The sequence below is a fragment of the Mustelus asterias genome, chromosome 26 (genome assembly GCF_964213995.1).
Source record: "Mustelus asterias chromosome 26, sMusAst1.hap1.1, whole genome shotgun sequence".
NCBI lineage: Eukaryota > Metazoa > Chordata > Chondrichthyes > Carcharhiniformes > Triakidae > Mustelus > Mustelus asterias.
Genome location: NC_135826.1, coordinates 36,407,168 through 36,420,721, shown reverse-complemented (window position 1 = coordinate 36,420,721; position 13,554 = coordinate 36,407,168). Strand labels below are relative to the sequence as shown.

General features: G+C 45.3%; 1 protein-coding gene across 2 annotated transcripts in view; it reads left to right on the top strand.

Moving 5' to 3' along the window:
• The window catches only part of LOC144479574 (dedicator of cytokinesis protein 8-like), a 234,765-nt gene that overhangs the window by 189,070 nt on the left and 32,141 nt on the right, over positions 1-13,554 (top strand). For both annotated transcript variants that reach the window (XM_078198454.1, XM_078198453.1), the window contains exons 35-38: positions 617-763; positions 3,611-3,769; positions 10,739-10,839; positions 11,961-12,153. In XM_078198454.1, coding sequence (XP_078054580.1) covers positions 617-763; positions 3,611-3,769; positions 10,739-10,839; positions 11,961-12,153 — 600 coding nt within the window. The remainder of the gene's footprint in view (positions 1-616; positions 764-3,610; positions 3,770-10,738; positions 10,840-11,960; positions 12,154-13,554) is intronic.

Sequence of the window (13,554 nt, the reverse complement as noted above, 5' to 3'; positions counted from 1 at the left end):
ACTGTGTTCACCCCAGTCCAACGCCGGCATCTCCACATCTTGGCATCTAGAACAGGAAGAGACCTTAAACACCCTTTCTGTAAGAGGCAGGAATGTACACATGGTATTTCAGAGAAACCATAAAGAGGGCAAAATCTCAAATTCCCCCTTCAGTGCCATCTGGCCTTTGTCCTTTTCCATAACTAATTTACTCACAATCTCATTGCTCCCTGGGGTAATCCAGGTGCTGAGAAATGAGATTGTGGAAGTAAATTAGGTACGGGAAAGGACAAATTGGCATTGGAGGAACAGTCTCAGTCCTGCAATTTAGTCATCAGCAAATTAACAGATAAATTAGTTAAGTGTGTGTGTGTGTGTGTGTGTGTCTGGATATTTAAAGACTCATTCCAGTCCCAGGACGGGGTTTTCCGGCCGCGCTCGCCCCAAAGCCAGAAAATCCCGCCCGAAGTCAACGGATCTTTGCATGGTCCACGTCCCGCCCGCTATGATTCCCGTGGTGAGCGGGACGGTAATATTCCGCCTCTGTTAGCACAAGTTGCACTGATCAGACTGATGCTGAATATTTGAGCATTTCCCCTTGCAGAGCTAACTAGCTGTCACTGTGTCTCTGCTGCAGTTTCTGGATGTGCTGTTTGATGAGGACTCGGAGCACTGCACGGACCTGTGCTTGCTGCTGCTACAGAGATGTATGAGTCGTTTTGAGAGCACTCGGCTCCAGGCCTCTGCCTCCCTCTACCTGCTCATGAGGCAGAGCTACAGGGTGGTGAGTTGCAGCAGTGCCAAAGTCTTCCTCGTTTCCAGATTTAATTTTCCCAAGCAAGCTGTTAAATTTCTTAGAGCAAGTTGGTGAACGAGACCCAGGCCTGGATTTTCTGCTCCCACCCCCGTCAGGTTTGGCGACGAGAGCGGAAAATATCGCCAAAGTCGCGGTTCACATCGGCGTAAAAGCAGGAAGTGACCATCCACTTCCCCGCGTTAGTGACAGGCCGCGTTTCCCATCATTCAACGTCAAGAACCTCAGTGTAATACATTTGCATCTCATTATCGAGTCCGTACCCCGGCATCATACCCTCACCTCAAAAATTGCGCCCGTGGAGGCGTGATGTGAGAACGACACGATGCACGACTAGTCTCAGAAGGCGTGCACCTGACGAGCGGAGGGGAGCTCAGAGGTGAGCGCAGTGCTCGGGGCCTCGTGATGTGCACAACTAAATATCCAATGAGTGTCTCCCACACTTAAGCTTAATTTATACAATTAACACAAGGCGTTGCCTCCTGTGTGGTTGCCTGCCATGGCTCCGTGTGTAGCACTCTTGCCTCGGAGTCTGGCAGTTGTGGGTCCAAATCCCACTCCAATGACTTGAGTAGAAAATCCAGGCTGACACTTCACTTTGGCATGTCATTATGAAAGGTCTTATGTAAATGTAAGTCTTTCTTTCCTTACTACGTGCATATTTAAGGGCCCTTTGTTACTATGGCAAAAACATGAGAGAGTGCCTGGGTTATCTGTCCCACAGCAACTAATGTCCATGGAGAAATATGAGAGTAGCGCTAATAACCAACAAGAGTTTCATTGATTGCAAACTCTGGGCTCGAAACATACGTCCTATTGATGCACAGTCCGAGTGTATTCTCAACAGTGTTAGTGATTTTCCTTAATGATTGCAGAATTTAGTAATTTTATATTTACCAGACAGAAAAATAAGCCATAAGTGGCAGGTTTAAAGGGCAAAGGGAGCTAAAACATTTCTGGTGGTGGCAATGACATTTCTCTACCTGCTTTTATAACAGAAAAGGCTAAATCCACTTTGAACCCTAGAATGATTCAGCACACACAAAGCCAAATTTAAACAGAGGTCCAAGTGTAAATTAGTAGTCTTTATTTTGGAATTGGATTATAGCAGATTTCAAAATAAAAGTAAAGAAAATGTGAAAAACAAAACTTTCTGAGATGGGGTTGGGGTTCCTTTACATAAGAAATCTACCTTCAGCAGTCACTTTGCTGCCGCTATAGACCTCCCTTTTGTAGACATAGGACCACTTTTCCTTTATAAAGCTGGTCATACTTCTTTTTTATTCATTCGTGGGACATGGGTGTCGCTGGCTGGCCAGCATTTATTGCCCATCCCTAGTTGCTTGAGGACAGTTGAGAGTCAACCACATTGCTGGAGTCACCTGTAGGCCAGACTAGATAAGGACAGCAGATTTCCTTCCCTAAAGGACACTAGTGAACCAGATGGATTTTTCTGACAGTGGTTTCATGGTCATCAGTAGATTCTTAATTCCAGATTTTTTTTTATTGAATACAAATTCCACCATCTGGCATGGTGGGATTGGAACCCAGGTTCCCCAGAACATTAGCTGAGTTTCTGGATTGATAGTGTAGTGATAATACCACCAGGCCATCATCTCCCACAGTTTAAGTGCTGAAAAACCTGAGTCCCATTACACCTACAGTGTAACCTTTTTGTCTTCATGTGTCATAAGGATGACATTTAAAGTTTGTTTGGAGTTGCCAGCTTTTGCCAAATTTAGTAAATTGGCACAGGTGTAGATGGTCGATCAGCTAGCTGAAAGGTGATAAAGGTGGCTGTCACTGGGGAGAGCTGGAGGACAGATAAAGAACAGCAGTGCGCAGTAATTTGGGGATTACTGATTAATTGTGGCCTGTAATATGGTAAGTAGAACAGGTGTTAAAACACAATTAAAAGACCCCATTCATTCACATCATGCGATTTGACAATTAGTCAACCTACAAGGTTGACTAAAAGAATCAACAGCAAAAGACTTCTTACTATCCTACACAGCAACAAATATGAAACCCCGATCAGTATTTCTATCTCCATTTGTCATCTGAGGAGAGAGGCCTTGCCTGACAGTTTACTGGAAATCCTTGAGGGAACAATGACCCTGTTGACTGCAGAGATTCTGTGCAGATAGATCTGCCTGATCTTTAATACTGTGGGACTGTTAATAATCACTTCACAATGCACAGGAGGCCAGCTGCTGAGCTGGATTGAAAATTAACCAAAATGGAGGGAGCAAAGGGCATTCGAAAAGGGAACTACACTGACATGGCAAAGGTTCACCGACGAGTAGTGCAGGGATCAAAGTACATCATTGGATTGGAACTGAGGTAGAAACAGAGATACATGACTGCATATAAAGGGGGGGGGGGGGTCAAACAATAGGGAAGAGGCAAATCAACCACAAAGGAATCTGGATCTTTTTACTTGAGATGTTAAAGCCACATTTATTGCCCAATTTCTCGGAGAAGGTGGGAGAAGGCATTAAGAATAAATCATGTGGGTCTGGAGTCACATGTAGCCCAGACTGGGTTAAGGATGGTTGTCCCCCTTCCTTCCCTGCAAGCCATGAATGAATTGGTTGGATGTTCTGTTGACTCAGACGTTCACAGAAACAAAGTGAGTAAATTTATTGAGTGAAGCTCCACAACTTGCTATAATGGGAATTGAATCCATAATTCCTGCCTTGCTTGCTGAGTAGGCTAGGAGATTGACGAGGGTCAAATTATATTCATGTGCATTTGAATATTTTCCAAACATTTTGAATTTTCTGTGCTGACTAACCTGGGATTTCTTATGCTCAGCATTTTCCGAGAATGAAAATGTACATCACCTTATCCCTGGCATCCTTAGCGGAAAAAATATCGAACCAGGATGAGCACTGTCTCCAGAAATCGCTTGGGATAATCCTAACCTACCTGGAGACAGATAGAGCTATGAAGGGTACCGACTTCCCTACACAGGTAAGGAAACCCCAAACCTTAAAGGGACTTTAGATTGAATCACAGGAAAAGTAAATTGCAAATAATATATATGTTGCAAAAGACTGGTGAGATTTATGATCTTTGTGCAGTTGAGAATGCGGTGGGAACAATTTTTCTGGTCCAAGTTCATCCAAAGAGTGGACTGGAGCAACGTAGTCAATATATGTGTGCCAATCCAGTCTCTAAGAATGCAGTTAGTTCCAAGCCCAGGTCACTAATATTGCTCTTGGGCGTCCCAGATGCAAACCCACTCTTTGGCTAGGCTTCATTTGGTGGGGCAGGAAAATAGCGCAGAGGTAGACCAGAGAGACGTGTCCCAATGGTGGAAGAGGCCAGAACTAGAGGTCATAGTCTGAGGATAGGGGGCCTCCACATTCTATTACAGAAAGGATATTATTAAACTAGAAAGAGTGCAGAAAAGATTTACTAGGATGCTACCGGGACTTGATAGTTTGAGTTATAAGGAGAGGCTGGATAGACTCGGACTTTCTTCCCTGGAGCGTAGGAGGCTTAGGGGTGATCTTATAGATGTCTATAAAATAACAAGGGGCATAGATCAGCTAGATAGTCAACATCTTTTCCCAAAGGTAGGGGAGTCTAAAACTAGAGGGCATAGGTTTAGGGTGAGAGGGGAGAGATACAAAAGGGTCCAGAGGGGCAATTGTTTCACACAGAGGGTGGTGAGTGTCTGGAACAAACTGCCAGAGGTAGTAGTAGAGGCGGGTACAATTTTATCTTTCAAAAAGCGTTTAGACAGTTACATGGGTAAGATGGGTAGAGAGGGATAAGGCCAAATGCGGGCAATTGGGACTAGCTTAGGGGTTTAAAAAAAGGGCAGTATGGACAAGATGGGCTGAAGGGCCTGTTTCCATGCTGTAAACCTTTATGACTCTATGACTAAACCTTTTAGGACTGAGGTGAGGAGAAATTTCTTTACCCAGAGGGTGGTGAATGTGTGGAATTCGCTACCACAGAAAGTAGTTGAGGCCAAAACATTTTGTGACTTCAAGAAGAAATTAGATATAGCTCTTGGGGCTAAAGGGATCAAGAGATATGGGGGGGGAATCAGGATATTGAATTTGATGATCAGCCATGATCAAAATAAATGGCGGAGCAAGTTCATAGAGCCGAAGTTCTAGTTTCCATGTTTCTATGGAAACATCTGGGCATCAGCCTTTGGGACCTTTTGTGTGTGGTGTGACTGGCACCCAGAAATGACACATCCTGGTTGAGGTGTGTGCGGAGACACAGTACAGAAAATGAAAACAGACTTTGGCTTCCTTCTGTCTCTTAGAGCTACCCCTGGGCTGCTTCCAATCCTCTGGCCCATGAGGGTCCTCTCTTTATCTTCAGCTCATGCCCCTCATGCTGGGGGCCAGGTCAGGAAAATGGGCTTCGAGGGTCTTACAATATTGGTATTTTGCTCACTCTCTTTGGAGTGTGGGGATCGTCTCTTAATCCTCGGACATTTAGGAACTGTCTTTCACTCAGTGTGGCATAATGCCCTCTCATGCTGTCTCATGTTGCAAAACATGGATGCAGTAGACTTGTTCAAGATCACATCCCCTACTCTCATCCACCTTTTGAACGAGACCTTCAACTGCACTCAACCTGGTAGCACAAGTAAATGTCAAATATCCTGAGGCATCGCTCATAGAACATCAGACATGTCCTCTCAGTGTCATAACCCTCTAAACATTGATTAACTGATCATTTGTATATGGGACCTTATAAGAAAGTTGGATAGAACGTTTGCCGAGAAAACAATCCCTCAATTGGCTATGAAATGCTTAGAGATATCCTGAGGAAGTAGAGGGTGCTAGATAAATAAGGTTATTTCTTTGAATTCAATGATTGACATGGCAACAATTGCAATGTGGCAAATATTTGAAGGGCTACTATTTTGGGATGTTCAATTGGCTGCACCTGTTTAAATGCTTGTTATAAAGATGGTGCCTCTTCCAATGTAAGCACATATTTCGTCACCATATATTGGTTGGTACTTTCCATTTGGCACAACCTCAAGCTTGAGTAATACACCAAAGCTCATGGTTTGTTGCTCATTCTGGTTGGATGTATTCATGGAGGTTTCATCATGTGACCCCTCACTTCCAACTGCCCCACCCAGTTAACAGCAATTTATCCTATTTCCAATATTGGAATAATTCATGATGAAAGGGTACAAAGAACATGGAAAATGCACCATAGCCACTTCTAAGACCATAGGATGCAAACCTTCTGGTCCTGGGGACTTATAGAGTCATAGAGGTTTGCAGCCTGGAAACAGGCTCTTCGGCCCAACTTGTCCATGCCACCCTTTTTTTTAACCACAAAGCTAGTCCCAATTGCCCACGTTTGGCCCATATCCCTTTATACCCATCTCTGTCTAAATGCTTTTTAAAAGACAAAATTGTACCTGCCTCCACTACTACTTCTAGTAGTTTGTTCCAGACACTCACCACCCTCTGTGTGAAAAAACTGCCCCCCTGGACCCTTTTGTATCTCTCCCCTCTCACCTTAATCCTATGTCCTCTAGCTTTAGACTCCTCTACCTTTGGGAGAAGATGTTGACTATCTAGCTGATCTGTGCCCCTCATTATTTTGTAGACCTTATAAGATAACCCCTAAGCCTCCTACGTTCCAAGGGAAAAAGTCCCAGTCTATCCAGCCTCTCCTATCGGTCTTACAAGACTTGTCGGTCTTTAGATCTAATTGTTTGCCAACACCTTTTGCCTGGTGATGATTGTTTTCTGCTCTTCCCTGCCAATCACTTCTTGACTTTCAAGAACCTTTGGGAAGTTCCTAAGTTTTCTACAGTGAAGAGAGACACAAAATGCCTGTCAACACCTCTGCCATTTCCTTTGTTCCATTATCAATTCCCCAAACTCACTCTTTAGAGGAACGACATTAGTTTTAGATACTCTTTTCCCGTTTAAATTTTTGTTGAAACTCATTACTAGCTAGCTTTCTCTCGTACTCAATGTTCTTCCTCTTTATTTTTACTTTGCTGGTTATTAAAATATGGCCAATCTTCTGATCTACCAATAATCTCTACAGATTTGTGGACTGTTTCTTTCAATTTGATACAATCTTCAACTTTCCCATCTGAGATAATTGCTGAGAGTTATTAAATCTCTCCTTAAAAGTCTGTTACTGCATCTCTACTGTCCTACCTTTGACCTAGTTTCCTAATTCATTCTCTGCTTTCATTCCCTAATAATTACCTTTATTCGGGTTTAAAACACTTTTACTTTCCATTCAAACCAATTCTATCATACTGTGATCGCTGTTACCCAGTTGCTCATTTCCCCTGAGGTTACTGATGAATCCTATCTCCTTGCTCATTAACAGATCTAGAATAGCCTGCTCCCTGCTAGGTTCTAGAATGTACTCTCTCAGAGATTGTCTTGAACACCGTCTATGAACTCATTTTCCAGACTACCTTTACTTATCTGATTCATCCAATCTACATGTAGATTAAAGTCACTCATGATTATAATGATACCTTTCTTACGAGTCCTATTTATTTCTTCCTGTATACCCTGTCCTACAGTCTAACTGTTGTTAGGGGGGCCACAAGCGACCTCCTATCTTTACTAATTCTTACCTCTGCCCAAACTGATCTTGTTCTTTTCAAATCCTTTCACCACTTTACTGGTGACATTGGCAATGAAGAGAGATACCCCACCACCTTTTCCTAGCTTCCTATGTTTTCAAGATGTGAAGTATCCTTCGATATTCAGGTCCCAGCCTTGGTGACTCTGCAACCATGTCTCCATGGTGATGACTATCAGGCCAAACATATTTATTTCTATCTGTGCTAACAATTCATCCACTGTCAAACTGTAATTCCGACAGACTCCAGGCCAACCCTGGAAAGTTGGCAACACCAACTCACGAATGACGTGGCAACATTTTACTTGGCCGGCTTGCTGTGTGTGGCCTCTGCTGCTGGATTCTCCCTGAGGGCAGCAGGATGAAAAGTTATGAACAGTTTCATGATCTGGTTTTATTTTCACTGGGAAAGATCCAGTGAGCAAATCTTCCACATCCCTCCCCCACCTCATTTATCCTAGAATCCTGTCTCTGTGTCTCTTGCCTGTTAGCAATAATGAGTATCCATCTCTCCCGAGTTTCCCAACCGAGTTGAGGGGTCAAGTGATTCCAGTGGTCCGAAGCTCAGCTGAGAGTTCACCGGGCAGATTTAATTTTTCTCAAATTAAACCGGTGACGAGCTCCAAACAGGCACTCAGTTCATGTCACCAGCTTCAGAAACCTGGGGCAAACATCCGATAGAACAATTTCCGGAAATGTGTGTGAACCGGTTCCAACAATCCTTTCATGTGTCTAATGCACCTGTGTCTGAAGCTGTAAATGGACCCGGAGTGTCAGTTATTCTCTGGCAGAGGACCGAGAGCAGCTGCTTCCTCTAACAGAGATGTCAGCAGTGTCTCAGCAGCAGCGCTCTCAGCTCTGAGTCACAGTGAGCTATGCCAGCACTTCAGTGCAGCACTGAGGGGGCTAAGATGTTACATTAATGTCCCTGCCTGCTCTGTCAGGTGAATACAGAAGGTCATTTGAAGAAGAGCAGGAAAGAAAATTACTGCGAATGCTGGAATCTGAAACAGAAACAGAAAATGCTGGAAAATCTCAGCAGGTCTGACAGCATCTGTGGAGAGAGAAAAAAAGTTTATTTATTTGTCACAAGTAGGCTTACATTAACACTACAATGAAGTTACTGTGAAAATCCCCTAGTCGCCACACTCTGGCTCCTGTTTGAGTACACTGAGGTAGAATTTAGCATGGTCAATGCACCTAACCAGCGTGTCTTTGGACTGTAGGAGAAAACTGGAGCACCCGGAGGAAACCCATGCAGACACGGGGAGAATGTGCAGACTCCACACAGAGAGTTACCCGAGACAGGAATCGAATCCAGGTCCCTGGCGCTGTGAGGCAGCAGTGCTAACCACCGTGCCACCGTGCTGAGCCAAAGGGGGAGTTTTCCCATCCTGCCTGCCACGAGAATCATAATGGGGGGGAGGGCGGGGTGGGGGGGGGGCGGGGGTGGGGGTGGAGAACAGGGCAGACCATGCAAAGGTCTGTGACTTCAGGTGGGATTTTTCGGTTTTGGGGCGAGCGAGACCGGAAAATCCCGCCCAAGGTTTCAAGTCTGGATGACTCTTGACAGACCAACATTTATTCATGGGTGTGACTACTGTGTCTGTACCGTTTTTTAAGGAGCAATCCAGTCTAGTTCCAATTTACAGCTGTTGCTGTATAGCCCTGTTATTTACAGCGATTCCACTGCATGTCCAACTCAATGCAATGAGGGTTTCTGCCTTGCCATCAGGCAGTGAGATCTAGTTCCTGGGTGGATAAAAAACGTCTTCTCAGCTCCCCTCTAAGTCCTCAAGCAGCATCACTAAAAAACAATCTTGTTATCTATTTCACGCTGTGGGACCTGACTGTGCACAGACTGATTGCCAAGTTGCCTTACATTACTACAGCGACTACACTTCCAAATGACTTCATTGGCCGTAAAAGCTCTTTGGCCCCATCAGCTTCTCAGAGAAACTAAAGATGAGTAATCAATATTGGCCATAACTTCTCAAGCGAAAGGCACTACATAAATACAATTCCTTTGTTTTTCACAGCTGCTCCACTTCAACTGGTGGCTTTGCTTTTAGAGAGACAAATAGCCGCTGTTCCCATTCCAGAGTTCCTGACCGGGCAGAACATTGGGAAATCACGGTCATTGTGCAAAGCTGAAATTAATTGTGGAATTTAAACCCAGACTATCACTAATGCCATACCTGGCGACACTGATTTCTCTCCCCTTTGGACTTCAAGAAATCACTCTTATGCTTTAAGGACACTTTGCTCTGTGGCACCCTGCCCCTTCGCACTGTGAGACCCTGCCCCTTCGCAATGTGGCACCCTATCCCTTCGCACCATGGCATCCTTCTGCTTTGCACTGTGACACACTGCTCCTTCGCACTGTGGAACCCTGCCCCTTCACGCTGTGACACCCTGCCCTTTCACACAGTGGGACCCTGCCCCTTCGCACTATGGGGCACTACCCATCCATACTGTCAATGTCCTGAGGGTTACCATTGACCAGAAAATGAACTGGATGAGCCCTATAAATACAGTGGCTAGAAGAGCAGGTCAGAGGCTGGGAATCCTGTGGTGAGTAACTCACCTCCTGATTCCCCAAAGCCTGTCCAACTACAAGGCTGAAGTTAGGAGTGTGATGGAATTCTCTCCACTTGCCTGGATGAGTGCAGCTCCAAGTGAATCACCACATAATGCATCCCATCTGCATGCAATCAAACATAATTAATGTGGGCGGTGAGTGGGAGGACTAAACCTTTGCTTTGTAGGGCACTGCCTTCTCACTCTGGGGCACCAACTCCACGCTCTTCCTCCTCCTCAAACATTGCTCATACTATCCCCTCTATCTTTCTTTCTCCTCCCACCTCCTGAGTGTATAACCCCTGACCTTTCTATTGGCACAGTGGTTAGCACCAGGGACCCGGGTTCAATTCCAGCCTCGGGTCACTGTCTGTGTGGAGATTGTACATTCTCCCCATGTCTGCGTGGGTTTCCTCCGGCTCCTCTGGTTTCCTCCCACTGTCCAAAGATGTGCGGCTTAGGGTGCTTGGCCATGTAAAATTGACCCTAGTGTCAGGGTGATTAGCAGGGTAAATATGTGGGGTTGCGGGAGTAGGGCCTAGGTGTTACTGTGGTCGGTGCAGGCTTGATGGGCCGAATGGCTTCCTTCTGCACTATAGGGATTCCATGATTCTATGTCACCTCCTGCTCACACTCAATATGCTACACTCCATGTGGAGCTTGGTGACTGGACAGCTGGGTCACTCCGTGGACTGATTATTAACTTGGTAAGCCAGTCGGGTAACCAATACTTAACTAGTGCTGATCTTTCAGGTGGAAGAGCTTATAAGGAACCTGAAGGCAGTATCGGGTGACACGGTGAAGCTTCATGAGTACCTGAAGGATGTGGACATGCAAATCGATCTGATGTACAGGTAATGTTTCCAAAGGTAACAAACTGCTCTTCCATTGTGTATGGGGGGAGTGTAATGGGTAACAGAGGTCACCTGATTAATAAATACCTTCTCTCTATTCATAAACATTATAATTTGTACCCTGGGAGCCTCATGGTTAAGTACTGTTGAGTGAAGCGTCCATGTAATGTGAAACATCCATTTATCTTTGACCCCGTAACCCCTTCCTGGGGTTGTGACCAGGCCAAAGTTCAGCAACTTTTGTCTGAGTAGATCAGGATCTCAGGGCTCTTGAGATGAGAGAGTTGGGACGCTGAAACTACTGGTGGAAGAGTTGGCAGTGCCCCAAGCTCTCCCATCTCAGCCATGCCACCAAGAGGATATCATGAAGGGCAACGACTTCCTAGGACCCAGAGTGCCATGTGCTTCCCTGTGGCAAGGACAGATGTAAATTGAAGGCCTGTCCCTCAAGCAGCACTATAAAGGGAAGAAAGTTGGCAGAACTGGCATATGTGTTGCATCTTATTGGAGATGCTCTAAACTACGGGTATCGGTTGAATCTCGCCACATTTGACAAACAGCAAGATCTGAAAATCTCAGTTGTTCACCAGACACACCCTGAACCTGAGACTCTGACCCATTTTCTATACGGCATCATTGTATTAGTTGCTGTTAATAGAAACCTATACTTCAGAATGGAGTGCTATGGGGAACAATGCTTTCCATCCTATTCAAGTTCTGGCCACATAGAAAGCCCTGTGGGATCAACCAGATGGACTGCAGTGACCTTTCCCAGCCTTGTGTATTCCTTTGTTTGGTCTAACGTAATGGATGGTTCCCCTTAGTTCCAGCTTCACAGCAATGACAGGAAAATGCCCAGGAAACTTGTCACCTTTCACTGTCTCAAGGAACTGTTCAACTGGAAATCCTTTTGACATTTATTGCGAAGGGCACGTTCACGCCTAATTTGACCCAATTAACAGGGCTGGACTGTGTTTATAAAAGAACGGCATCCATAGAGACTTTGAACAAACCCATATTGTGTGAATGGGTCAGTGACAGATTGCACCACGTTGTAAACAGGGAGCAGATTCAATGGCAGGGATGTTTGTCAGCAGTAAGTCCTCTGTGTTTTCCTCTAGAATTGCAAAATGCTTACAGAATTACTTGGACCTTCGCCTGATGTGGTTGCGGAACATCGCGATGAAGCACGTTGAAAGGAAACGGTTTGCTGAGGCAGCTCACTGCCTGGTGCACAGCGCTGCCTTGGTGGCAGAATACTTGAGCCGTGTCGAAGGATCTGTCCATCTGCCCATGGGCAGCGTGAGTTTCCAGGTCAGCTTCCGGTAATGTGTGGCAACGACGGCAACCTGCATTTCTACAGCAACTTTCAGAGAATCCCTGCAGTGCAGAAGGAGGCCATTCGGCCCATCGAGCCTGCACCAATAATAATCCCACCCAGGCCCTATCCTCGTAACCCCATGTATTTACCCCGCTAATCCCCCTGACACTAAAGGTCAATTTAGCATGGCCAATCCACCTAACCCGCACATCCTTGGACTGTGGGGGGGGGAAACCGGAGCACCCGGAAAAAACCCAGCAGACACAGGGAAAATGTGTAAACTCCACACAGTCACCCAAGGCTGGAATTGAACCCAGGTCCCTGGCGCTGTGAGGCAGCAGTGCTAACCACTGTGCCACCGTGCTGCATGTGTGGGGTCAGGAAAGCAGAGGAAAATTGTTTCTCCAGCCAAAAAAAAAATGAAGGTCAGCATTTCGCGACCTATCTCGCACCACCACTGGAGACGTAAATCTGGCACCACTCGTCATTAGAACGGGTGGTCAAAAACATGGTGAAAGATGTAGACTTCAAGGAGCATTTAAAAGGGAGAGAGAGAGAGAGCGAAAGAGTGGGAGAGGGAAGGCATAGTTGATCATTTTGTTCATTACTTGCGTTAGTGCCTCACTGAACAGGGCTGAATTCCTTCCTCTTCTCAAGACACGAGGAATAATAGATAAACAGGAGAGAGGTAGCACCAATCCCTGTTCCAACTTCTTATTGTAAAGAAGTAAGCTATCTGTCGCTGAATTTTTCACTTGATTGACTGGATGTCCTGGATTTGACAGTTGCTGCCCTCAGTTTGGCCAACTATGGCCTGTTTTACCTGCCTCTTTGTAAGTTCAGTCATGTCACAGTTTGATAGGCCTTTTTCTAGTTCACTTGTCCCAGTGGTCATCCCTTGAACACTCTTTTTATTTTTTATTTTTACAATTCTAAAGATGTTACATTTTGTAATGTTTGTGTTTTAAAGAAATCACTTGCAATCATAGAATCATAGAATCCCTACATTGCAGAAGGAGGCCATTTGGCCCATCGAGCCTGCACCAACAACAATCCCACCCAGGCCCTATCCCTGTAACCCCACATATTTATCCTGCTAATCTCCCTGACACTAAGGTCAATTTGACATGGCCAATCCACCTAACCTGCACATCTTTGGACTTGTAAATTATTTTTAAAAGTTAATTTGTGATTTTATTACTGTAAGATATTGAAACCAGTATCATTTTCAATGCCTGAACACTGGCTGCTTGTTAGTCTCTGATTGGCTGCTGGCCATGGGTGGCCCTTGATTGGTCACGGGCCACAGATGATCCTTAATTGGTTGTTCGTCATAAGTGGCCTCTGGTCATTGGCCGTAGTTGGCCCCTGATTGGCCCCTAGCCACCAATAGT